Genomic DNA, 27,275 nt, shown 5'->3' on the forward strand with positions numbered 1-27,275 from the left:
TCTCTTTCTCTTTCTTGAGATAGAATCCCACTTGCCCTATTCTGTTCTACCACCTCCACCAATGTTGTGTGTCCCAGGCATGGTCCCTATTGGGCTTTTAAAGTGCTCTGGGATAGAGGGAATTGGGGATCCATGAAACTGTTCTCTCCAGAGCACTGTGGACCTCTTGTCAATACAGTGACCCACCCAGGCTGAACAGGATTTCCAAGTACACGGGACACTTGGGAAGTATGGTTCCCACAGGTGAGTTAGGTATCAGACACCACAGCTGTGGGCAAGAACATCCTGTAATATTCTCACAGCATCCAGATAAGAAAAAAGCAAAGAAAACCACCCCCATGAACAGCACTCCATGAAAGAAGCCCACTAAACACAATGACCCCCTCAAGAACACAGTTTGGTAATTACCCCCAAAAGCAGAGTCATTTGATTTTTGCTGTCTGCTTCTGAGAGAAGAGCCGCAGGTGACAGAGTAAGCCTCTTGCAGTCCTGACAGACAAAATGTGGAATTGTCAGAATACATAAGCGAGATGACAGGCTACCCTGGTAACAACACAATACATTCCAGGGGTTATGTTACAAAGTGAGACCTGCCTCCAACTTATGTACATAATTTTAAAAATATATATTTAAAATTAATGCATGGAGTTTCACGTGGATTAAGTAGCCTACTCTATGGAATACAGTGTATAGTGACTAAAGTCAACCCCACCCCACTCCACATAGACCACTAGAAAAATACCCAGGACATGGGCTCTCAAAGCACGGGCCTCTAGTGGTCAAGAAGTATCGGCTCCAGAACCAGGAAGCCCCTTAAGCATGTCTAACATCTACAGGCCCTGCCATGAGAACCTTCCCAGAGATATGTGTCACTCACCTGATGAGAGGTGAATGCCAGAGTGGCATCTTAGGAAGCACCTGTCTCCTCCACCACTTTTACCACAGTGCAGGGACACACGGGGTGTCTTGCTAGTGGGCAGGAAGCCCTTCACTTCTAGACAGGACAAAACACAGGTGCTTGAGGAAAAAGAAGCATGCACCCAAGTGTGATGAGAGTGGACCTTGCCAAAGGCCCCAAGAAGAGAAAGCCGAGCTGACCTCTCTCCCCAGCCCAGCCTGACTGACACAAGCCTTGCCTCCTTCGAAGGTCAGAGAGGTACAAGTCTGCTGTGTGCTCATGCAGAGAAGCAACCACGAGACAGAAGAACACTCCAATCCATGCAGAAGCACAGAGCTAAATGTCAAGGAGCCTGCGAAGTATCTCCTGTTTTGGGATTTGTTAAAGACCAGCTGTTGCTGCTTCAGGGGAAGGTGCATTTTAGGCCCAGGGGAGTACACAAGCACACAGTCTCAATCCTCCAGACTTGGGGTGACCCTGTGGCCACATGGGAACTATAGAAGGATGAGCCTCTTACCCACACAGTCTTTTTTATTCCAGTGGAGCTTGTACCCTGGATGACACTGGCACTCGTAGCCACCCACTGTGTTGACGCAAACTTGCTGGCAGCCTCCATTGTTGACGCTGCACTCGTTGGTGTCTGTGGAACAAAAATGGTCCCCTGTGGCAACAGTACATCAAGTGCTGACTGCCTCTCCCTTGAGGAGGAAGCAGTAGATGAGTCACATGGTTGACAGACAGTCATTTTCAGGGACACGTACTTGACATCTGCTGGCTGCACACTCCACACTCCCCATTGGCATGTGCCTTGGTTGGGAGGTCTTAACCATTGACAGAAACACTCAGAAAGGGAGTGCACTACTTGCAGATGTCCAGACTCAGACCCCATATGAGCTTTGAACTTGAAACTCCACCATCCTCTCTACAGCATAGCAAGGGAGACACACAGAATTAAGACTCCCTGTTTGACTGCCCTCACAGTTAAGAGAGAAGAAAAACAGTGAGAATCTACATCCCCATCAACTTGGGACTGAACCCAAACTGGAAGGAGGCTCCCAACCAGGTTGATATCTGTGTGTCCCACTGGGATCTCATGATAGATAGGGTAGGGTAGAAGATATGCTTTTAGTTGTGCCAAGAATGTTGAGAGAAAGAGAGAAGGGAGACATAGCCATCTACAGCAAAGCACCATTATCTGTCTGTCTCAAACATAGGGCATAAGAATTGGCAAGAAGTGCTCCAGGCAGTGGTCCCCAAATCCCACAGATACTTAGAATCACCATGGAAACCTTAGACAAATTCTGGAGTCTAGATCTGGTCTCAATGATAGCTGATTGCCAGGAAAATAGAGTGAGAATAAGTTGGCACTGATTTATATATACCACAGCCTACTTGACCATAAGGGTATGACACATGAACATATACTGTTAAACAGGCACAGAACGGAGAGAGAGTCAATGTCCCCTTCTGGACCCAAGCCCCAACTGAAGGGCTTGATCTAAGGCTTTGCAGCCAGTGCCCATGCAGGACAGAATTCCGAGTTTCTGGGTGCCCTGCCAAGCCTCTCTGAAGACAACCGTATTATCTTCGGCTGGGAAGACTAATGGGATATTGTCTTTCTGCAAGACTCTCCCACTCTCCAAATACAAGCTCAAGTCAATTCACTGAGGAATCCACAGCTGACAGAGCTCAGTTCTTCTTTACTCAATTGTATAACTGATGTGCTAACGGGGTAAATATGATCATACTCCCTTTGACAGATGCTTTTCTTGTTGCCTCTGTCCACGAATATACTCTTTGTCCCAAAATAGGAAGATGACCCTCAAGGGTGGCCCTGCTCCCAGGCTTTGGCCTCACCATAGAGGCGCAGCCCACTCACCTCCACAGTGGGTGAAGCTATAGAGAGTGTACCCTGTGTTGCAGGCACAAATAAATGTGCCAGGGTAGTTGATGCAGCTGTGGTCACAGGTCCTTTCCAAAGAACATTCATCCACATCTGTAATTATCAAAGAGAGAGCTAAAACCGACTGCTGTGTTAGTAGCGGTGTTTATACTGATCACAAGTTGCTGATCAATAGCAAAACAATGCATGTAAGGAAAGCTGGTCAACTCATCCTCTCTGCTCCTTTGTATCAAAGATCATGCTAAGGAGCTGACTGGGAACTGCAGTCATGCCCAGGTTCCTTGGTTGTAAGTTCTATTGCAAACTTTACTTGCTTTGAAGTTCATATGATCTCTCTCACCCACACTTATTTGCAAGGCTGAGTAAGTTATATAAATTGTGTTTTGTTTTGTTTTTTTTTAGTTTTTGTCAACTTGACACAAGCTAAGGTCATCTGAGAAGGACTCACAATTGAGAAAATGCCTCCATTTCTGGCTGGTAGGAGCATTTTATTGATTGATGACTAAGGTAGGAGGGTCCAGGCCACTGTGGGATACGATGGGGGATGATACCACCCCTGGGCAGGTTATCCTGAGTGGTATAAGAAAGCTAGCTGAGCAAGCCATGGAGACCAAGCCAAGAAGTAGTGTTTCTCCAAGGCTTCTGCTTCAGTTCCGTCTCCAGGTTCTGTCCTGCTTGAGTTCCTATCCTGCCTTCCCTCAGTGATGGGGTGTGATCTGATGTGTAAGCCAAATAAACCCTTTACTCTTCAAGTTGCTTTTGTTCATGGTGTTTTGTCACAGCAATAAAAAGCAAGCTAACATATAAATGAAGGCGAATGAGTTACCTAAATATAGGTTCATAACCTAAAGGGAACATTATTATAACAATAATGCTAGCTATTCATTATCCCTGTTCTATTTCTGTTAGTAAATGGTGAAACAAAAGGAGAAAATGCTTTGGTTGGAGACAATTCTGGTTTCTCTCTTTCTCATCTTTGCAGAATTACTCTTCTGGCCCCAATAGGACACTTAATCCTGTGTCTTAACACCCTCTGCATTAGAAGAATGCACTCACACTAATACCCTCAGTGATTTTATATGAAAGATGCTAAAATTGAATTGGTTAATGTCTAAATTAGATGTATTTGGAAAACCTCTTGGTTTTGTTACTCTTCCCTGTGCCCTCTATGTCTGTGGCACAGGGGTGCCAGCTGCATCTGTGGATGTAACTGTTTTTTCTACGTCTTGCTCCCAGAACTCTTGGGATGGTTTTAATTGATGCCTCCAAATAGATAACCCTGGGTCACACTTAGTTGATGACAATCATACCATCGGGCTGGACCACTTTTCTAGACCCAACATGCCATGAAAATCTGAGTTAGGAAAAGGCAAACATTTTAGCTAGATGTGATAGTGCATTGCATGTCAGCCAGATGTGGTAGTGGTTAACATGCTAGCCAGATGTGGTAGTGCATGCCTGTAATTCCAGCACTTGGGAGGCAAAGGCATCAAGATCACCACAGGTTCAAGGTCAGCATAATTTAACCAATTTCCAGGCCAATCAAGACCTGATTAGACTCAAAATAATAACAATAAACATGCACACACACACACACACACACACACACACAGAGGCAGGGGTGGAGGAAGGGGAAGAGGAGAGAGGGAGAGAGAGGGGGAGGCATGGATGGATCAAGAAAAATGAAAATATAAAATATAAAAGGCAAATTCTTGCAAAGCCCTTCTTCCTCAGATTTTTCCAGAAATCCTGACTGTTTTCTCAGCAAATTTGCTCTGTGAAAATATTTGTTCTACCAAGAGCAATGGATGGAAAATGAGAAAGAGTCTGTTTCTTTCCTTGTACTTGATGCCGTTCTGTGAGATCTGTTACGAACATCAGCCAGTTGCCGACAAAGTGCCCTCACTCAGTAGCTGACTTTGGCTGCTCACGGTGGACGCTTGCTTTGCCAAAAATAATGAGATCATTTTCCTAATTCCTTTTTAATGTGTTTACACAGCTTAAACATATTTCTTGCCCTATACATTATGAGACATTGTGTGGAACAGCAAATTTGCTTTCCAAGTCAAACTGAAGAAAACCACAAAATAATTATCTAGAATTAACTCACTGAATTTAAAGGAGAATGTATTTGAACTGCCTGGCAAATTATGTATTAAGAACAAAGAGGGAAGAAGAGCCTTGTTTACTCTATCTTTTTAAAAAGATGTTGCATCTTTGTCTTGTGTGTATGTAAACACATGTGTGTGATGGCTACAGGTCAGCATCAGGGTCTTCCTGTTCACATGTGTACAATGGCTACAGGTCAGTAACAGGGTCTTCCTGTACACATGTGTACGATGGCTACAGGTCAGCATCAGGGGCTTCCTGAACCGCTCCCCACCTTAGTTTTGGAGACAGGGTCGCCCACTGAACCTGGAACTTGTTAATTCTGCCAAACTGGCTGGTGGTTAAACTCTAAGGATTTTCCTGTCTCTGCCTGGCAGGACCTGACTACATACCACCACACTCAGCTCTGTATGTGGGTGCTGGCAACCCACACACATGCTTATACAGTAAGCACTTTGCCCACTGAGCCATCTCCCCTGCTCGAAGTGTTATATTGCGTACTCTGATTTTTCTACAGTGTTGAGCTTCTCTTTGTTCTCTGGTGTGAGGTTTTTGTGGTTTTGTTTATTTGTTTTGCCTGGATCTCTAGTCAGGCTGGTCTCAAACTTCACATGGAGACAAGGATAGCTCTGAAGCTCTGGTTCTCTGCTTCTACTGCCCTAGCGCTGTAATTACAGGTGTGAGTCACCACATATGGTTGACGCAGTGCTGGAGGTGCAGTCTGGGTCTCTGTGCATGCTAGGCAAGCATTACTGACTGAGCTAACCCTTCACCCCTCAATGAGCCCTCATGCTAAGATGTCTAATGAAATAAGTAAGGCAGTCCTTATTCCCAGAAATGGAACAAGATAAATGACATCACATCTTCCCTGAGACTTCTTCACACATGCATCGATAGGGCATGAAAGCTATCTAAAAGTAGAAGTGATGCTTGCCCTAAGTCAGCTGTTAACATTGACAATTGCTGTTAACCATATGTGGGAAGGATACAATTGAAAGAGATTCTGTAAGGGGATAGGAAGATAGAGCAGCAGTTAAGAGCATGTGCTACTCTGACAGCAGACTGGGTGGAGTGTAGCTCCTAGCATCACCCATATCAGGTGGCTCATAACGCCCTGTAAGTCCAGCTTCAGAGAATCTGATGCCTCTGGCCTCTGTGGGCACCACACTTACAGGCATATGCTCACACACAGACATGTGTATATACATATTTTAAAATAATTTTTAAAAGCCTTTAAGTAAAAGAAAAAAAGTGGGGTCTCTAATCCTCCTCCAACCAGCATCTCTTCCTTTCCATCCCTTTCCATCTACCTCAAAGTGCCAAAGACTAGCCATCCACATTAAGGGGTGGAGTAAGAGACCAGCTGGTTCTGGATTATGAATTGACCTCAACATTTTGCTCTAGGTATGGGTGTTATCCAAATCTACAGATTTTTCCCACCAACTTTTATCAAACATCCAATTGCAGTAAAATAAATTTTAGAAAAGAAAAAAAGTATCTCTATTATCAAAATCCAACCATAACCCCGCTTGCTTCACATTTCTATTCTGTCTCTAGCAGTAGGTTCTGCTGTAATCACACCTGATGGGGTTTCTAAGGTGTCCCCAAATGTTAATAGCTTAGCCTCCAAAATATATGTGAGCTACACTGTGTTTTCATTCAGACTAAGATGAAGCAAGTTAAATTCAGGTTGGAGCCTGAAACCCTGTTCTTCAGGAGCAGGGTGAGCCAGTCTCTACCAAGCCAGGGCTCATTCATACCTTCTCCGTCCCAGCCAGGGGCTTCCTGCACACCTCAGCTTCCGTTTCAGCACATACCTTGGCAAGACTTCTCGTCTGTTAGTAATTTAAATCCTTTCTTGCAGCTGCAGTCAAAATTGCCCACGGTGTTTTTGCAGAAATGGTTACAACCTCCATTCCGGGTCTGGCACTCATCGATATCTGTAATGGGCAAGCACTGAGGAAGCCGAGAGCAAGAGCTGCCTGGCTTCCACCGAGTCCCTATCCTCAGAAAGAAAAACACACCCACAGGAGCAGTTAAGAATGCTCTTTTTTTTTTGGTTTTTCGAGACAGGGTTTACTCTGTGTAGCCCTGGCTGTCCTGGAACTCACTCTGTAGACCAGGCTGGCCTCGAACTCAGAAATCTGCCTGCCTCTGCCTCCCAAGTGCTGGGATTAAAGGCTTGTGCCACCACCGCCCAGCCGATGGTTTCAATCTTACAAGCATTGTTCTCTCGTCTGGCTGAAAGACAAGTAAGTACCTCATCCAGCTAACAGTTCTGACTTCCCATGTCATTGACAATCACTAAGGGCACAAACCCTGGAAAGACGTGGCAATATCATGTTTTATTTTATTCTCATCTTCTAATGCCCTCCAAAGATACGACAAGCCCCATTAGTACATGTTCCATCCTAGCTTAATGACTAAAGCTATAAGGGACAGGAGCTTTTGTTTTGGCAGGTTACACAATGACCAAATGGTCTCAACGTTTTCTAATGATCCCTGATACTTAATCTTATCTTCTCCCAGTTTCATCTCATAACCAGTTTATCTATTTTTTTATCATGCTAAAGAACTAACAAGCCCTTTGTAGTCTTGCCCATGAAAGACCAGCAAGTCGTTAGGGTCTGTCTTCATTACTAAAAGTTAATGGTACAGTTATTCGTTAAGTGCTCTGGATAATAATCTTGGCTGTTATTTACATGTAATCTCCAGGCTATTATTTATGATTGGTTGATATTATCTCCTGCCGATGAACGTTCCATGAACCGCCCTTTGGTAATAAAGCCACTTGCCTGAAATGGATTATCTGATGCTTGCAGCGGCTGACCTTCTCAGCAGTTAGTGTAATTAAGTCGCTTCTAATTAAGCTTGCTCAATTATAACCGTCCACTAGCCCAGGGAAGAAAAGTTCTCATCAATATGAATCATAGCAAATATGGAAGTGCTCAAACGCTGTGGAGGGGCAGAACTGCCTGTATCCCACATATCAGCGGTGTCGGACCCTCTACACACAGACCCCAAGCCCCACAATGCCTCAGCTCCAGGACAAGCAAGAGCTACCTTTACATGTCTTCCCATCCAGCTGGAGAGAGAATCCAGTGGGACAACTGCAGTGGACACCTGTTGACGTGTCCTTACAGGTGCGGTCGCAGCCTCCATTGTTGACAGCACATGTTTCTGATGAGAGGTGGGAAAGGCAGTTAGCTTCCTAAAGGAGTCCTGCTACAGATATTACTGTTTGACAACCCTGAAAGCACAGAGGGGTGCTCATGGTCACACCCGAGTCTCTGCCACCAACAGGGGAGACAGGGAAGAGATGCATACTGCTGTATCTCCTGCTCTTGTGGTTACTCAGGAAACAGGTGACCAGAGAGGGAAGATATGTCCCAGTCTATAGAAACAATCTCTTCCTGCAAAAGGTTCCTGGTGACCCATGCCAACAGCCTGCTAAGTATGACCTCTCCCTCTGGAAGGCTGGACTGAGTACAGAACAGGCCAAAAAGGGAAATTCCTTTCTTATTCTAGGGGCTTCTCTTATCTGAGCAACGGCCCATCCAGACCGTTCCTTTGCTACAAAGACTTTGTCTTTACAATGCCTCATATCTCTGCCTCTCTCTGTCTCTGTCTGTCTCTGTCTGTCTCTCTCTCTCCCTCCATCTCTCTCTCTTTCTCTCAAAAGGCCTGCTGTAACTACTTAAAAATGAACCCTGAAAGTTTCTCATTTACATGGTCGTCCTCAATGATAGGCAAGTACTAGTCAACGTTCACTCTATGTTAGCACGTCCAGAAGCTTCCCTAGCGCCTCATTTGAAAGCCTGGGGAACAGGCTTAGCACTAATTAAAAACGATAGCTACACAGGACATGTGTGCTCTCAAAACTTCACTGAGATTAAGTGTTTAAATGTGTAACTCTTTGGGAACAAAGAAAATGAAAGAGAAAACAAAACAGATGTCAACTATTAGGAACTGGCATGTCAATGGGAAAGAGTTAATCCCTTGGGTCTGCAGAGGGGCAAAGCCATATGACCCCCAGAACCCAGGGAGGCCCAGGAGTTAGAGATGGGAAGCTCATCTAGGAGCAGAGATGGAAATAAAGTTTAAAAAAGCACAGGTTTCCTGAGAAACAACACCCACACCCCACACACCCAGCCCTAACACCCATATCCCCTATACCCCAACACCCTAGCTCCAGCCCCCAAACCCACATTTCCTATATACCAACATCCCACTCCACCCCTAACTTTTATTTCCTGATAGCCAGGGACCACGTCCCAGCTACAGTACAGCTGACACTCTGGGGAAGTCAGACCAATGCATCGGGACATAGAAGAGGAAAGGGGGTCACAGTTGGTTAGATGAAAGTCTAGTGCTTGGAAAGGCAGGTTTTTAAGCCCATAACTCCCAGACTCAGCTCCAGGAATGTCTCTATCCCTGCACAAGGGCTGCACCGAACACAAGTATTCCTCATAAGCTAAATCAACTTGCCCAGATAAAAAGACTTCCAAATGAAGGCCAGATGTGAAGTAACACCAATGTGAAGTCACACCAATACAAAGTCCATCAATCAATATAAGATCCAACTAGCTTTTTAGTTTTTCACTAACTATCGAATATGAAAAATCAGTCAAGAATTGCTAGATATTTAGGATTTTATGTACATACCAAATCAAACAAGAAAAAATAAACATAGAGAAAACAAAGATAACAGAGAAGGGGTTTGGAGTGATGGCTTAGTGGTTAAGAGTGCATCAAACTCCTGCAGAGAACCTGAGTTCAATTCCCTCTAACTCTGATACCACAGAGAGTGGATGGCTCTGATCTCTAGCCTCTGCAGGCATCTGCATACACACAATTATAAATAACAACATCCATTTTTAAAAAAAAGATAATACAGGAAAAAAGAGAGAGTAAGATGTGATTTCTTCAGGGTGGTAAGAGAAGCCCATGAAATATGAACAGGTGCCTATAACAAAGACTAAACGAAATGCTGGGGGTTGGGGGGGGAGGAAAAAGGAATGTTTAAAAAGACTCTTGCAGGAAGATTAGAAGGTGGAAAAATGAGAAATTTCTAGAAAGTGGAACAAAAGATATAGAGAAAAGAGAAGAGAATTAGAGGATCTCTGGGGTTACTGCTGTCAGCAGGGAAGGAATGAAGGGCACCAAGTGAAGCAATGTATAAGCAGGTCTCACACATGAGTAGAACCAGAGAACTCAGACCCTATCTCAGAAAGGCCTAGGGAGCACACAGAGCAGAAGCACAGTCAACTGGACATCGCCTTGAAATCTCAGATCACCAAGACCCTGAAAAAGTCTAGAGTAAAGCTTCCATGGGCTTCACACTGGACCAAGAGTGAGAGCGAGAGAGCTGGGGATGTAGTTCAGGTGGGTGAGGGTTCACTTAGCACAGACGACACCCTGGCTCCATTCCCAGACATGAAGAAACTGAGCATGGCAGCTCATGCCGATAATCCCAGCACCTTGGGGTGGAGGCTGGGGACCCCAAGTTCACGGTCATTCTTTGCTCTAGTAAGTTTGAGGCTAGTCTGGACTACATGAGATGGGGTGGGAGGGTTGAATAACATGAAACAGTGGAGCACTGGTGTCAAAATTCTGATGACAGAAGATTCTTTCCAACTCAGGATTCTATAATGAGCCAAATTCTCTCAATGAAGGAAGAATGCATACAAAGGCATTTTGAGAGACACAAGGTTTTTAGAAACCTCTATCTTATCCACAATATAAAGTGACAAACATCAAGACTTGGGCTCTGCCAAAACAGGAGTGCAGAGAAGGGGGTTCCTAGGCCCCATGGGAAAAGCACAGCTGACAGAGCTGTAGGCCAGGAGTCAGGCCCTCCCCAGCAGCGGGAAGCCTCAGAAGAGGAGATGGTCAGAGAAGAGAAGAGGCTAAGAAGAGCACTGCTGCCTCTGAACACACTGGGAAGGGCTTAGAAAGCTCTGCCAGAGGCTTGCAAGGGAACCGGTGGGCGGGCGGTTCTTAGAAAACAGCTCTCCAATTTGCAACCAAAGAAAGCACATAATAGCAGTGCATTACAGGACCAGTGCATTACAGGGCTTGGATAAATGATATGTAGATGCTCGTAGTAATGTAAACACTTAATATTGACTTAAATTTCGATAAACCGTATTAAGGGCTTGGCTGGAGCCTAAGTTTGAATTCCCCAGCATCCTTTATTTGGGGGATGGGAGGAGACGGGTATCTCCAAGAAACTCAGTGGTCACCCGTCTAGTTAAATGTTGGTGAGCTTGGGGTTTTGTGAGGAATTCTGTCTCAAAATATAAAATAGACAGCACTAGAGGAAAACACCCAACATATATGTCTAGCTTCTATGCTTATGTGTGTGCGTGAGTGGTGTGCAAGCAATCGTATGTGCTACACACACACATACACACACACACGCACACACACACACAGAGGAAGAAAAGAATAAAACCTCAGGAGATGGATTAGAACTGTCCCCTGCTTGGTAAGCAGTGGTGGGTCAATATCCTACCTGACTAATAAACCCAGGAGCTGTCAGATGAACAGTTTTAAGTCAGACAAAACTCTCCAGAATAATGTATGTCTGGTCCCATCCCCACAGCTCCTGCCTCTTCTCTCTCATCTCTAGCTTGACTGTCAGGGCTGTGGGCCAACTGTCTCATGTCCCCCAGCCAAGTGCCACTCTTCTCCATTCAGCTCCCCTAGCACTAACATTGGCTGAGTCGGAGATGGAAGGCTGGTGGGCACAAAACCAGACAAACTGCCATGCTAAGCTGGACGCTGCCCAGAACACTCTGTCATTACCACTAACCAGAGAAAGAGAATTGTCCTTCAATGGCCGCCCACTCCATGCCACACACTGGGCACTTCTGTATATCCTTATCTTTTTAAAATGTAGTATGCTGTGTGTGTGTGTGTGTGTGTGTGTGTGTGTGTGTGTTGTATGTGTAAGTGTATATGTGTGCATGTGCCATCGCACATGTATGGAGGAGAAAGGACAACTTGTGGGAATGGTCCTTTCACCATGTAGTTCCCAGGATCAGACTCATGTCATCAGACTTGACTGCAAGTGCCTGCACCCCATATTGTTATCGTAGCTGAACTTGCGGTAACCATAAATGATAGCTTTTAATACACACAGCTTCTTTACTTTTATTTAGTTATTTATTGTTGAGGCAGGCTCTCACTATGTAAGCCTGACTAGCTGAAACTTATTATGTAGATCAGGATGGCCTCTGTCTCACAAAAATCTGCCTGTCTCTGCCTCCCAAGTGTTGGGATTTCAGGCATATACCACTATGCCTATCTCATGTTTATTTATTTTGAGGCAAGGTTTCACATATCCTAGGCTAGTCTCTTATTTACTGTGTAAGTAAGGTGACCTTGAACTTCTTACCCTCATGCCTCTACCTCCTGAGTACTCGAATTATAGTCATGTGACACCAAGCCTAGTTTATGCTGTGCTAGGGATCAAACCTAGGGCTCTATACATGCTAGGCAGGTACTCTATTGGCAGGGCTCCACCCTAGCCCTTATATCTATTTTAAAAAGAGACCTACAGAGAGGGAGCGTCTCAGTGGTTTGCCAAGTCTCACACATAGTTGGGCAGTGCTAGGACATTAACCTGATTATTCTAATGACTTGGCACAGTACAGGGATCTTGGACTGTGACAAAGGGATAGTTTGGGGATAAAGAAAAAGACATATCCTGGCTTCAGAGAAGCTGCTCATCCCAGTCCAGTTGGCCGTGGGACACATGGGCTTAGGCCTGATGCAATGGGCTAGAGAGGGACGGGGACAGCGACAGAGCCAAGGAAGAGAGAGGCTTGCATACCCATGAGCAGCCGCCGCTTCACCCGTTTATCTCCATCTGCCACTGATGTGGCGTTGTTGTCTGTCCCTTCCAGGACGGTGCCCTCATGCTCTACAAGAGAAGCAAAGCCACAGCTGTCAGCCGGAATGGTCCAACTACTCATACCCTGAGCAGCCATTTCTACTGAAACCTCAGACGTGAACTGTGTGACCAATGGCAGATGAGTGACTGTCTGCTCCACAAGAACGAGCCATTCTATGGCTCTGTGGGAAACAGCATATTCAATGACTGAAGAGCCTTATAGACATTAGGGATGGAAAGGGTTTAGGAATATAATGTACTGGTCAGAGACTCTGGAAGATGCTAGCTTGCAGAAGCCTCGGCGAAGGATAAGAACTCCAAGACAGCCACCAAGGGTTATGCCATGAGACCCAGGCAGACTTTGACTGTAACTGCTGCTGTGCCATCACACACAGCCAGCTCTAGGCTCTGTCACCCTTCTCCTTTGGAATATATTGTCCAGATCTCTAGAATACCAGTCTAGTCCATGGGGAGAAGAAGAGCTTTCTAAAGAGTGAGGGACTCCCATCCAAAAGTAGGCCATTCCCAGTGTAACATTCGAAGAGGCCTTGGGTATCAGCCATACCTCACATCTTGGGTTATGCATTATCAAGAGTTACGGTTAAGAAGAGGGTTTGGGGTAGGAGTGGGCAGGCTCAGGCAGAAATTACTCACCCAGGCAGCTTCTCCCATCAGCATGCAACCTGTACCGTGGATGGCAACTACACTCAGGGCCTTCTGCCGTATCTTCACAGGAGTGCTGACACCCACCATTTCCATGGTTACAAGTCACTGAGGTCAAAATGAATCAATACATAAGCGCTGAGGTTTCCACAACCAGGGCTGGGTTTGTTTCCAAAGAATGTTTTTATTTTTAAAGACAAGGTCTCACTATGTAGCTCTAGCTGACCTTGAACTCACAAAGATCTGCCTGCTTCTACTCTCAATGCTGAGATTAAAGGTGTCCATCACCACACTTCCCCCCAATGCTGATTCTTTTTCTCTGCGGGTATCTGAGCATCTAGTGCATGCCTGACTCTTGAGATAAAAGACTTCCACTCAGACATTGTCTTCGTGTATGCAGTGTATATGGTATCACAGAGTAAACTACATAGAACCACAACAAGGCTTGAACAGGGTGGTACAGAGAGATGGAGCTGGAAAGACTGGGGTAGGGAAGCATCCTACTATGTGGGGGGATTATGCCAAGTGATTTGAGACTGTTCCTTCCCTCTAGTGAAGTCTGCCTGTTAGCCCAGCTGTACCCAGGGCCTCTAGAAATTCTCTAGCACTTCATGGTTGGAACAAACTGACAATATTTAATTTGCACGATAACAAAATAGGAATATGGGGGAAAAATGAACTGGCTAGGTTGTATGATTCTGGGATATGTTCTCCACCCTCATTTTTAGGTTTTGGGGAGGTTGTTTGGTTGGTTTTATTTGTTTGTTTGTTTGTTTTTTCGGTCTTTTCAGATAGGGTCTCATGTAGCCCAGGTTGGCCTCCAACTCATTTTATAGCCAGATATCCAAAGATAACCTTGAACTCCTAATCCCCCTGCCTTTACCTCCTATGTGCTGGGATCACAGGAATGTGGCTTTTTAAAATTCTTCAAATTTTATAACAAAAAAGCATTTGAGCAGTGACATCTTAAAAACAAAACAACAACAACATCAAATAAAAGCTTATTGGTCTGGTGAGCTAGAATAGGGTAAAGGCATCTGTTACTGAGTTCAATCCTCAGGATACATATGATAGAAGGAAAAAAATGATTCCCACAAGTTGCTTTTGTGTCCCTGAGCTGTGGCTGTGGCTGTTTTTCTGACCTCTGTGTAGGCTGTCCTCACCTTAGCTGAGTGATAGTTCATACTTACAGATACAGTCTCTCTGGTTTTTAGCCAGTTCAAAACCAGGCCTGCATTCACAAGCAACGCTGCCTCTCGGGGCCTCCTTGCAGATGTGACCACAACCATGATCCTTGTTCATACAGCTCAGGCCCTCTGCAAAACAGCAGTGTGTAGCAGGTGACGGACTGGAGAGAGCTACATGGCTGGACAGGAGTGAAGGCCATAGGCTACGCTTGCCATCTGGATCTCTACTGGCCCCATAGTTATCCATTTTTGTTTTATGAGATAAGGTCTTGCTTTGTAGCCCAGGCTGGCCTTGAACACCCTATGTAGTTCAGACTTACCTGGAACTCATCATGCTCCTGCCTCCACCTCCCAGGTACTAGGACTACAGGTATGTGCCACACTACACAGCCCTAGCCACACTTGGTTTTCTTTTTTGGCATTTCAAGTTAGCGTTTCTCTGGGTAGCCTTGGCTGTACTTGAACTCACACTGTAGACTGGGCTGGCCTCGAACTTATAGAGATCTGCTGGCCTCTGCCTCCTAAGTGCTGGGATTAAAGGTGTGTGCCACCACCACCCTGCTCTAGCTGCACATTTTTAAAGACTACATCTAGGTGGTGAGACGGCACAGTGAGTAAAGAAAGCCAAGCCTTACCAGTTGAGTTTTTTGCCCAAAACCTTCATGGTAGGAGAGAAACAATTCCTATAAGTTGCCCTCTTATGTGTACATACACAATAAACAAATAAAAAAATGTGCATTAAAATCAGGCTGGGGCTCCAAAAATTGAAAATAAAAAAAGTTGGGAGGTGGTGACACACACCTTTAATCCCAGCACTCAGGAGGCAGAGGCAGGCAGATCTCTGAGTTCGAGGCCAGCCTGTTCTACAGAGTAAGTTCCAGGATAGACAGGGCTACACAGAGAAACCCCCCTGTCTTGAAAAACCTAATTAATTAATTAATTAATTAATTAAATAATTGGGTTGGGGCAATTAACAGAGATATAAAAGATTTCTTTTGTCACCTAAGAGATGGGATTCCTCAAATTTTTCTAAAGAAGAGGTGTTGGGGTTAGAGAGGTGGCTCAGCAGTTAAGAGCACTGGCTGCTCTTCCAGAAGACCTGGGTTTAATTCCCAGCTTCCACATGATGGCTCACAACCTTCTATAACTTCAGTTCCAGAGAATCCAGCATCATCTTCTTGCCTCTGTGGGCACCAGGCACATATGTGGTACACAGACATACATGCAGGCAATACACTTATACACATAAAATAATCTTCTAAAAATAAGAAGCCCTTCCCCAACAAAGCGGTGCCTCCATCCCAGAAAGCAGAACCTAAGCTTTTACATCTGCCACAAATTTACATTCGGTCATGAGGAATCACAGACACCTGCCTAGAGGCTTCTCTCAAGTGACCCTCAGTCTTTGGCCCTTGGCTCTTGGCCCCTCCCTGAGCAAGCTCAGAGCACCATGCCTCTCATGGACAGCATCATGCAATAACACAAGAGGAATAAAAGGAAAGAGGGGAAGCCTTCCTGCATGTGGGTTCCTGTAGCTGTTGAGAAATGACGTTAGCTGTTCTGTAAGAGTCTATCGGGCTCAATAGGTCCTAGTAATGGTGATGAGAAAGAGGATACATCAGGAAGCTGTACTACTTGCTGGTTTAACAAGCATCTAAATCAGTGGTTCCCAACCTTCCTCATGTGACCCTTTAGTACAGTTCCTCATGTTGTGGTGACCCCAGCCATAAAATTATTTTCGTTGCTACTTCATAACTATAATTTTGCTATTGTTATAAATAGTAATATAAATATTTTTGAATGTAGAGGTTTGTCAAGGGGGTTTATGACCCAAAGGTTGAGACTCACTGACCTAAACCCTTGTGTAACAGCAGAAGAAGCACCTGTGTAGGCTGTCAGCAACCTGCTTCCTCAGGAAACTAGTTCGTTGAAACCTTGCTGCCTGCATACCAAACCCAAGCATATTCTCAAGATGTCTTCTCAGTCAGAGCTGCATTAGTGAGGATGTGTATACATATTGTTTCTTGGCATCTGTGTCAGAAAACTCTAAGACATCCCTGAGAGTAAGGCTTTGGTTCTCAGCAGTTAGAGGGACCACGAGACTTTCTAATTCTAGAATTTGGACTGTCTTACACTTGAGTACTGGACGGTCTTATTCAGCTTTACTAGGAGTGAACACCATTCTGGATTCTGCCCCTGAAACCATAGACTTTAATGAAAGGATGGGTCTCTTCCCTATGCCTGTGTGTCCTGAGAACAGTTACTTCAAAAGATATTTCTATTTCAAAAGACAGTACAGCAGTTAAGACACCCTCTAACCCTCTTGGGTCTGTCCAAAGACCACCTTGTTTTCCTCTGACAATTCTGAACTGTATGCCCCCACACACAATCTGCTTCATGCTGCTGGGATTCATCAGCCCCTGCCAAGGGCTGCTGTCAAGTAGCACAGAAAGAAGCTTGCTTGCACTGGGCTGCTGCAAAGCTCTCTCCGCTCTGGCTGATCCTTTATGAAGATGTCATTCACAGGCCAGTACCGAAACAGCACAGGAGGTGAGAGCTGCCTGTGGAGGAGTGTCCTTCCCTCCCCCAAAAAGACTCAGCAAGTCCTGTGTTTGTCTTTGGGTCAGTGGAGCATTTGAAGTAATTGAAGCAGGATGGTACTTGCAGGTAATTGTTAACAGTGCTTGAGATACAGTATAGGAACCCATAGACAGTCTACCCCCCAAAGAGCTCCCCTTCATCTTCTGGATAGTTTACACTGTTTATGTGCCTAAGGCATTTTCAAAATGACTTCTGCTGCCCCTGAGCAGTTCATTTACACAAGAAATATTTTATAAGAAAACCAACCGGGTGGTGGTGGCGCATGCCTTTAATCCCAGCACTTGGGAGGCAGAGGCAGGCAGATTTCTGAGTTCGAGGCCAGCCTGGTCTACAGAGTGAGTTCCAGGACAGCCAGGGCTATACAGAGAACCCTGTCTTGAAAAAAAAAAAAAGTCATCAGAGAAGCTGCCCCTGATGTCCCCTCATAGTAAACTGGATCTAAAGTTGTCATGAGGTGATGAGGACCGAGATAACTCTGAAAATGCAGATGGCTTTAAGAGGTGACCCCCCCAAAGCCCTTCAGAGTGCCCTAATTCAAAACAAGGCCATAGCTAGAAGAAGCAAATGGGTCTGATGCAAACCAGGAAGGCCAGCTAGGGTCCTAACTTCCCTAGGACTTGGTCTAGTAGCCATGTCCAAAGCAAAGGGTTCACCAAAAGGGAAGGAAGATGCTCAGAAACCCAGAGATGCCCCCAACTTTTACTCCCTTGCCAGGCTTCCACTTTCGGATATCTCTGAAAAATTAAAATAAGGATGGGGAATATTTTACAAAACGGGATATGTGCACTGCTGTAAGCCCAGTCTTCCTTGTCACCCGATGTCGCCTGCAGCTCAGCCAGGGCAGCAGTACACTGTCTAAATACCCTCAAAACAGACCAGACAAAAGAGAAACGCTCATTCTGACAGCCCAAGCACCCCTGAATGGGAACAAAGGCAGACCGAGGGTGAGGTTTCCCCTCCATTACATGGGTGAAAACACACATTCTCTTTATCACAGCTCTGGGCTTTCTAAGCATTTTTAACAAAAAATTCAGTAGCTTGAGATTCCATCCAACACAGCCGCTAGGTCTCCTTATTGAAAAATACTTAATAAATAATTATTAAAACAAAACAGTAGCAATAGAAAATACTAGCCTGTGACATCAGTTTTGTTTTGTTTTTTTTAAAAAACCTAATTTTCCATGGTGGATTTAAAGTCTTTAAATACAGTCTCCAAGAGGCTACTGTACACATGAGGGAGGAAGTCCTTAGGAATGATATCTTTTTTTAAGAAGTCATTTGGTTGAAGAATTAAAATCCTAGGGTAGAAGTGGGTCACCATTGCAAACTGCTGTAACCTGCTGGCTCACACTGGCAGGAATTTGCCTAGTAGTCAAACTGAAATGCAACAGAAAAATCACAGCGATTCCAGACCACAATAACAATTCTTGGATTTGGGTTTTAGTTCCAGACATCTATATTCATGCTAAGTACACATCAGGGGATCCAAGAATGTCTGAATTGTGGAAGAGTTAGAATTCTAATACAGCTCACAGAAAGAACTTGTATTTACCTCTGCTCTGAGAAACCCGTAGGAGGGGAGAGGAGGGCTGAGCCAGGGGTCTGGAACTCAGGCTAAGTAAGAGACCAGAAGCCCAAGCTGCCACGGGTGGGCAGAGTCTAAGTGGGGGTGCAGAGGCAATGGTTTTACCAGCAGGGCATTGCCTCCCCCCACGGACACCAGACTAGAAAGCCAGAGTGACTTCCCTGGAGGCAGCTTTGAGCAACTGGAAGGAGACACACCTCAGATTCAGGTCCCTCTCTGCCTGGCTCCTTAAACGACTCCCATTGCCAGTCTGCCCTGTGAGACTTCATCCAGTGCCACCAGACTCTGGAGACCCTAGCAGGAAGAAGGAGCCACCACTACTCTTCAAGGTCATGCCTAACATGAGATAAGAAATCAGAATCAGTGTTTGTGACTCCCCTCCAGGAGCACTGAGAGTGAACAGATGGGGAAACCACAACTATCAAACACACTGCTCCATAACGCCAAGGCATTCCGTCAAGTACAACCTAATCCACCATTGGAAAATAGAGTAAAATCATCTTCCATGAAGAAACACTTAAAATGTCTGCTAAAGCCATGGTAAATGATAAATTTATGTTTGTGATTAATAATGGAAGAACTTAAAGAGACTTCACTCTTAAGATATGGGAATCCATACTCATCATATGCTAAAATGAATGAATTGCCTAATATGTGGGCTCTTAAATCTAATGCCAGGAGGAGGTAACACTAGAAAAATACAGCCACTACGATAAGCCTATTTGGCCTAAGAAAAGGCAGAAAAATAAAAAGATGACATTCGGTGAAAAAACAACCGATTGGCCACTTCTCCTTGATGCCTCTCCCTCCAAAGATTCCCACAAAGCTGTAGGAATTTTAAAATAGTAGAAATAAAAGACATAAACTCAAAGCAAAGAGTATGAGAGGAAGGCTGAGTGGTTGAGAACATAGCGGGTAATCCAGAGAGGGTGTTCTTTGCCCTCCCCCAACCCCCACAGAGCCCTAGAAGCATAGAGTGCAAGAAATGCAAAACTCAGGGAAGGGCCAGAAGTGGCTTGAGGCTGCAAGAGGCCAGTCTGGGAGGGAGGATCCAGCTCCCGCCCCCACCTGCACCCCCAGCCCAGAGCAAAGGGCATGCTTGCACTGGTATTGCGGTTTTCAGCATCTTTTAGAAAAACTTGGCAAATCACACACCTTATTTCTCTGGAGCCTTGTACTGAGGTTTGAAATGTACTCTATTTAGAGATTAGGATCAGAGGGTGTGAAAGTTTGCAAGGACCTCAGAGCCTGCCACGTTGCTAGGTGACAACCACGAAGGTAACAGAGCTTGCCGTTGTCTCTCTAGCAGCACATTCTGGACTTGTCCCCAGCTTCTAAGACTTTCTAGAAGCTCTGCTTCCTGGATAAAGTCTTCTTGTTTTCGAGAGGGTGGGACCTCTGATGAAACTCCACCCCCCAGTCACGGCCAGACTAAGGTACCTTCTGAACGGTGAATGCAAGTGTGCTGATTGTCACTCAGAAAGAAACCTTCTTTGCAGTGACACTCATAGCTCCCCATGACGTTGGTGCAGGTGTGCTGGCAGCCACCATTGTTCTCCAAGCATTCGTCCACATCTGGAGAGAGAGAAAGGGATTGAGATTGGCTTCCAGGGCCATTTCCAAAGCCCAACCCAGCCAGGCGGCTCAGCAGAGACAAGGTCCCTCTTGTCCCGGTATCACAGAAACTCTCCAGGCCAGAGTCAAAGGAGCCTGTAGTTGGTTCACCCAGCCCCCATGGGTCCATGGGTCTAGGGCTCACCCCTTCAAGCTCCGGGAACAAACATAAAAGCCACAGAACACCTTCAATTTCTAAAGCACAGTGCCAACTGGGCAAGATAATGCTTAGCTTCCTGAGAATGCCTTCAGGAGAGACAAAGACAATGTACAAAGGATTCTAAGATAAGAGAAGGGTGGGGCAGAAGAAAGGAGGTAGGTAGCATGTGATTGTGTGCTATCAACACCGGGGCCTTTCTGGGGAAAGCTGATAAGAGATGGGCCCTTAGGATCCAGCAGTTACAAACCTGAAGAAAAGAGATTCCAGGCTGAAGGGCCAGAGCCCTCCCCTAGCACAGAGGCGGGGAAGCTTGGAGTATATTGGATAGCAGTGAGTCATTCCGTTTGGCTAGAGCCTGGGAGACGTGGAGGGAAGTCACAGGAGATACATTCAGGAAGATAGATTAAGGCCACAATGCTGCTGGGTCTTAAATAACAAGCTAAGAAGCTCCTGTTTCACTGCAGTGGGGCAAAGAAGCCAAACCCCTTCTTTGGGGAAATCTAAGACAGCAGTAGGGCAGACAAAAAATTCGAAGCCTGGGGTCTGGCTTTCTCTCCCAAGTCAGGGCTGTGGGAGGAGACAGAGGCAGAGCCGCTGCCCTTGGGATAAGCTGCAGAGGCAGGCATAGAAAACTGCTGGGTAGACAAGATGCCCCAGGGAGAGTGTCCCTGTTCCAGTGCTCCTTAGAGAACAGGAAGGAGGCTTTCTAGAAAGAAACATGGGAAAGACTGATGCTGGCCTCGGAAATGGGAATGGCAACTCAGTTTTGCTCCCAGTGTAGAAAGAAATTTCCTAACAGACTGAAGTGTAAGGCAGGGGCCAGCCGGCATGAGGGAGCGGAGAGACAGAGAACACTGTGGAGTAGCATGAGCCCAGCTTCAAACACTGTTCGGTTGCAGAAGACAGGAGGGCCAAAGTCAGGAGTGTGGGAAAGCAGGAGACAGGAGCAGAAAGGCGCAAGCCAAGAGGAGAATTCTGTCAGTGACAGAGGCAGGGAAGATGCAGAGAAGTTAACAGCAGCTCCCAGAACCTGGGAAGGCACAGTCAGAAAGGCAGGAAGTAAAGCTCCTCGGACTGTTACTCACCCCTAAGGGACCCTTCCTTCCATGACAGCCTGAGACCCTGGCACAGCTGCCCTGGGCTACTTACTAGCCTGTCTTCTCATTCTTTGTGGGTCCCCATCGGACTGTGCACTCTTGGCAGATATAGATTTTTGTTTTATAATATGATAATATAAAATAATGATTGATTGGCAGAGCACTGGGCAGTTCATTAACTGGTCAATTGATGAGCAACAAGGAACGAGTGCAGACAATCAGAGCCAAGGAGGAAACTTCCAGAAGAACCTCAGATACCACAAAGGCTCAGAAGAAAGCTGATTAAAAAAAAAAAAAAAAAAAAAAGAACTTCTCTAGTCTAATATCTCATATCTCATGTGCCTGTCACTAACTCCTGGGTGTATCTGTAACCAGAAAACTCACATTTAAATGTCTGTTATCTGGTTTCAAGCTTCAGATCTTATAGGCAAGGGTCCTCCTACACTACCAAGCAATGTTCTCCTAAACTGATGGGACTACAGCCATTCCCTGAAGCCTAACAAACGTACCCTGTCTATGCCAAGGGTCGAAGGAAGCACATTCCAGAGAGAAGCCTGTACTGGGACACCTGGCCTAGGCATTCTGCAGCAAGGGTTTAGGTAAGTGGAGAGGCTGTCTCCCTGGCATGCCTGAGGGCAAGCTGTCCTGAGCCACAACAGCCCCATCCCATGTGTCACTTACTATGTCTTCTTACCAAGCAATCAGCAATGTGTCATTAAGTTGGGTGACACAATAAAATGGAATGAATACAGTGTGTGTTCACATGACGCGTGTGGGTCAGGAGCTAGTGGCTGTCTTCAGACTCTGGCTTGTGGAAACCTCCAGACGCCCTGGCTACATTCTCCAGACACATCAATGTAATTGGACTGGGTAAGGCTTGGGCAGTGGTGTCTGTTAAACATCTCAGAAGAGCCTCTGCTACCAAGCCAAATAACTGTGATATAACTCACCGTAAATGGGAACTGAGTTCAGGTGGACGGGCTGTGGGGAACAGTTGCATTCATTTCCTGTGTATCTGCTTCCCAGACTGTCACTGGGGGGCTTGGTGTCGGAGCATGCTGGCTGGTGTATTTGTAGCTAATGTGTGTTTAGTGGTGGCTGGCCACAGGGAAAGAGCCACCTCAGAGAATACAGGAAACTGCCACTCCAGAGGAATTTGGGCTCTGAGCTCTTTCTTGCCACAAAGCCTCTTGTCACACAGGGTGTAGAAGTCCCTCTGTGTGCTGGTCCCACTCTTCCAAGTAACAGCATTCCCTCATAGCTTTCTTCTTCCTCCTCCTTTTCTTTAAGACAGGGTCTCAGATACCCCAGGTTGGCCTCAAACTCTCTAGGAAGCTAAAGATAACCTTGAACTCCTGATCCTCCTGCCTCTATCTCCAGAATACTGACATTACAGGTGTATACCACTATACCTGCTTTTGTGGAGTGCTAGGAACTGAACCCAGGGATTTGTACAGGCTAATCCAACATCCTACCGATGGCTGGAGAAACGGCTTAAAGGTTGAGATCACTGGCCGATCCTCCAGAGGAACTGGGTTCAATTCCCAGCACCCACGTGGCAGTTCACAACTGTCTGTAACTCTAGTACCAGGGAATCTGACACTTACACACAGACATACATGCAGGCAAAACGTCAATACACATAAATGTTTTAAAAAAAACTAAAAGAAAAATGTATTCTGCCAACAGAACTCTATCTTCAACCCCCTGCTGCCTTCCTTTAAAGGAATCTTTAGTCTGCGCACGTACTCAGTAGATGCTTGGGGTCTCTATAAAGCAAATGGCTTGGCAGACTCCATGGAGAAACCCCAAGTGGGTGACAAGGACGTTCTACTGAGCCGTCTGTTATTGGCTAAGGCAAGACTCTAGGCCTGGAAACGTATGGGCATGCTTGTGTTCAGAAAGCCCCACTCAGCTTTGGCTGATATTGTTAGGCTTTGGATGGCTCAGCCTGCTGCTGTCAGGAAGCCCCCACCCCACAATAAAAACCAGGTCAGCCATCAGATATCAACCCTCAAAATGATGCTTTTGGCAAACCAAAGGGAAAGCAACTACAACCACAACACTAGAATGTATGCTGTCTAACAAACTGAAGTCTTATCTGACTTTTGAATTCTTTTTTTTTTAGATTTATTTATTTTTATTTATATGAGCACACTGTAGCTGTCTTCAGACACACACCAGAAGAGGGCATCAGATCCCATTACAGATGGTTGTGAGCCACCATGTGGTTGCTGGGAATTAAACTCAGGACCTCTGGAAGAACGGTCGGGGGGACTGGTGAGATGGCTCAGTGGTTAAGAGCACTGACTGCTCTTCCAGAGGTCCTGAGTTCAAATCCCAGCAACCACATGGTGGCTCACAACCATCCACAATCAGATCTGATGCCCTCTTACAGGATGTCTGAAGACAGCTACAGTGTATGTACATGTAATAAATAAATAAATAAATAAATAAAAGAGCAGTCGGTGCTGTTAACCTCTGAGCCATCTCTCCAGCCCCCGACTTTTGAATTCATTGTGAATTATTTCTGGTCTCAGACTTGTCTTCAAATGTATCCTTTTTAAATGCTGCCTGCTTAGGAGGAGTTTATAGACACCCATGATATCTGACTGACAGCTGCAGGCCTGGAAGCCCACATGGCTTGGGCCTCTCTCATGGGGGCTCAGACAGGAAAGGCCCATACCAGATAATACTGAAATACAATATTAGGGCTGAATCTCAAATGAGAGCATTCTTCTCCTCCTTGTCCTCCTCTTCCTCCTCCTTTCCTACTCCAGAGCACAACTTTTCAAACACAAGATCAGCCTAGACTTAGGAGGAGGGCCTCAGGTGGGCGTCTGCATGTGTATGAGGTCAGAGGTCAATGTCAAGTCTCTTACTCTGGTGCTTTCCAACTAATATTTTGAGTCAACGTCTCTCTCTGGACTTGGAGCTCATTCACTGGGCTAGGTCATCTGGCCAATGAGCTCCAGGGATCTGCCTGACTCTGCCTCCCCAATGCCAGGATTGCAAGTGTGTACCACTGTGCCCAGCTTTTACATGGGTGCTGGGGACGCAAGTTCAGGGCCTCATACTTGCACAGCAGGCACTTTAACAATTGTGCCATCTTCCTGGCACTTCTATCACTTTTTAAGCTGACATCAAGGCTTTTGATCAAGTGACTGTTCCTATCACTCTATAAAAAAAGATCTGAGACAGACCCTGGTTGGCCAAGAGGTCAGCCAGAAAAAGGCTCATCAGCATAACATCCCCCTGTAGGGCTGACAGCATGAGCCTAGCAAAGCAAAACCCCTGCCTGGTATGCTGTATCCTCCCAGACTATGCAACCTCAGCCCCATCCAGCAAGACTTCTAGGTTCTGATCTAGTGCTCACAAGAGGAACTGGTGGGAACAGTCTGCATTCCTCACTTCAGGGATTGTAATGCCAGTTGATGTCTGCCTTGTGGAAGCCTTGGAGGATGCTTACAGAAAGCTTTTGTCTTTCTTTCAAAAAGAAAGAAAAAAAGTGTAGGATCTACCTGGTTGTGACCCAACACAGATCTGAAGCAAGAATAAAGACACAGTATTTAAAGGATAGTTGGGATTCTTTCAACAGAACACCTAAGGTCAGAAACTCAGTGTCAGAAATCAATAAGCAGTCATGGCAATGTCCACCCATCTCCTTGGACTAAATTTACCTATCCAGTTATCTGATACATAGTCTAATGTCCCTAATTCTTGGATGATGATTTTGTCTTTTTTATATATGTAGGGAGGGTCTAATGTAGCCCAGATTGGACTCAAGTTTGCTCTGTAACTAAAGATAATCTTAAATTATTGATCCTCCTGCCTCTATCTCCTGAGTGCTGGGATTACAGATATACACCACTGTGGTTTTTCAGTACTGGGGATGGAATGCAGGGGTCTGCGCATGCTGGGTAAGCATTCTACTGACCGAAATGTATCCCAGATTCCCCTTTTTTTGCTTTCGTGAGTAAGGATTCAAAAACAAAGAGGCTGGAAAAAGGTGGGGAGAGGAAAATGGTTTTCTTACCAAGACAATTATGACCGTCATGAGCCAACATGAAGCCATCGAAACAGGTGCAGCGATAGTTGCCTGGAATATTTAAACAGTCGTGGACACAGCCACCGTTGAGTGCATTGTCACATTCATCCATGTCTAAGAAACAAAAGGGAAGTGAGCTCAGCAGGTGCTATTTCTTTGAGCGATATACATATGCATTTACCTGTTAGCCAGCCATCTCACTTCTTAGAATCCACCCAAACAGAAAAATAAACAAGCACTAATCTTCATTGTTGTATAGTTTGAGATTACAAAACACTAGAACCAACCCAGAAGCTCATATTTAGGAGAGCATTTTACTGGAAGTGATATGTACTGGCTGGTTTTATGTCAACTTGATACACAAACTAGAGTTATCTCAATGGAGGGACACTTAATTGAGAAAATGCCTCTATATGATCCAGCCGTAAGGCATTTTCTTAATTAGTTACTGATGAGGGAATGCCCAGTTTATTGTGGGGGGTGCCATCCCTGGGATGGTTGTTCTAAGTTCTATAAGAGAGTAAAAGAGCAAGCTGAGCAAGCCATGGGGAGCAAGCCAGTAAGCAGCACCCCTCCATGGCCTCTGTATTAGCTCCTGCTTCCAGGTTCCTGCCCTGTGTGTATCCTGTCCTGATTTTCTTCGATGATGAACAGTGATATGGAACTATGAACAAAATAAACCCTTTCCTCCCCAAGTTGCTTTTAGTCACGATGTTTAATCACAGCAATAGAAATCCTAAGTAAGTCATGGTATATTCACTTGATAGAGTACTATGTAGCTCTAAAAGAATATGAAGACAGTCTCTATGAACTGATTTGGAATAATTAATAGAATATATCGTTAAATGGAAAAAAATCCAAATGCAAAAGGAGGCCTAGAATATTTTAAATTCAAGACAACATCTAAATGCACACATGCATACAAAATTTCAATATGCATAAAGTTTATATGGGAATGAAAAGACTCAGGAGGGATAACACAATTTGGAAACATCCAGTGGAACTTACTATAAGTCTGTTCTTATTAAGACAGCAGTCTAAGGCTAAGGAGATCATGGGGCGGAAGCAAGAGTGCAGAAATAAATACATAGACCCACAGCCGAGATGATGTGGAAGATGAGAGACCGTAGGACACTCGGTCCTAAACAGGATGTCTCCATCAAATTCCTGCCCCCAGGGATCAGGGACCTCTGCAGAGGAGGAGTAAAGAGAGTTAAGAGACAGAAGGGTTGGAGGACACCAAGTAAGGCTCTCTAAATCAGCAGGACCGACACACACATGAACTCCCAGAGACTGGGGCATCGTGCACAGTGTCAGCACCAGATGGGGTCCTACAGCTGAAAGGAGTGGACACAAGCCCACATCTTTTTTTTTTTTTTTTTTCCGAGACAGGGTTTCTCTGTGTAGCTCTGGCTGTCCTGGAACTCACTCTGTAGACCAGGCTGGCCTCGAACTCTCGAACTCAGAAATCCACCTGCCTCTGCCTCCCAAGTGCTGGGATTAAAGGCGT

The 27,275-nt window shown here is 45.5% G+C and overlaps 1 protein-coding gene across 1 annotated transcript in view; it reads right to left on the bottom strand.

Moving 5' to 3' along the window:
* Scube2 (signal peptide, CUB domain and EGF like domain containing 2) overlaps positions 1 to 25,877 on the bottom strand; it is a 58,895-nt gene extending 33,018 nt beyond the window's left edge. The window contains exons 1-11 of the mRNA XM_028768097.1: positions 25,754 to 25,877; positions 20,287 to 20,421; positions 14,664 to 14,789; positions 13,465 to 13,581; positions 12,751 to 12,840; positions 7,974 to 8,090; positions 6,728 to 6,850; positions 2,778 to 2,894; positions 1,416 to 1,538; positions 878 to 994; positions 409 to 489 (exon numbers count right to left, since the gene is read on the bottom strand). Coding sequence (XP_028623930.1) covers positions 409 to 489; positions 878 to 994; positions 1,416 to 1,538; positions 2,778 to 2,894; positions 6,728 to 6,850; positions 7,974 to 8,090; positions 12,751 to 12,840; positions 13,465 to 13,581; positions 14,664 to 14,789; positions 20,287 to 20,421; positions 25,754 to 25,877 — 1,270 coding nt within the window. The remainder of the gene's footprint in view (positions 1 to 408; positions 490 to 877; positions 995 to 1,415; positions 1,539 to 2,777; positions 2,895 to 6,727; positions 6,851 to 7,973; positions 8,091 to 12,750; positions 12,841 to 13,464; positions 13,582 to 14,663; positions 14,790 to 20,286; positions 20,422 to 25,753) is intronic.
* Between the last annotated feature and the right edge of the window lie 1,398 nt (positions 25,878 to 27,275).

This window comes from Grammomys surdaster, unplaced genomic scaffold, assembly GCF_004785775.1.
Source record: "Grammomys surdaster isolate TR1022 unplaced genomic scaffold, NIH_TR_1.0 184, whole genome shotgun sequence".
NCBI classification, from domain to species: domain Eukaryota; kingdom Metazoa; phylum Chordata; class Mammalia; order Rodentia; family Muridae; genus Grammomys; species Grammomys surdaster.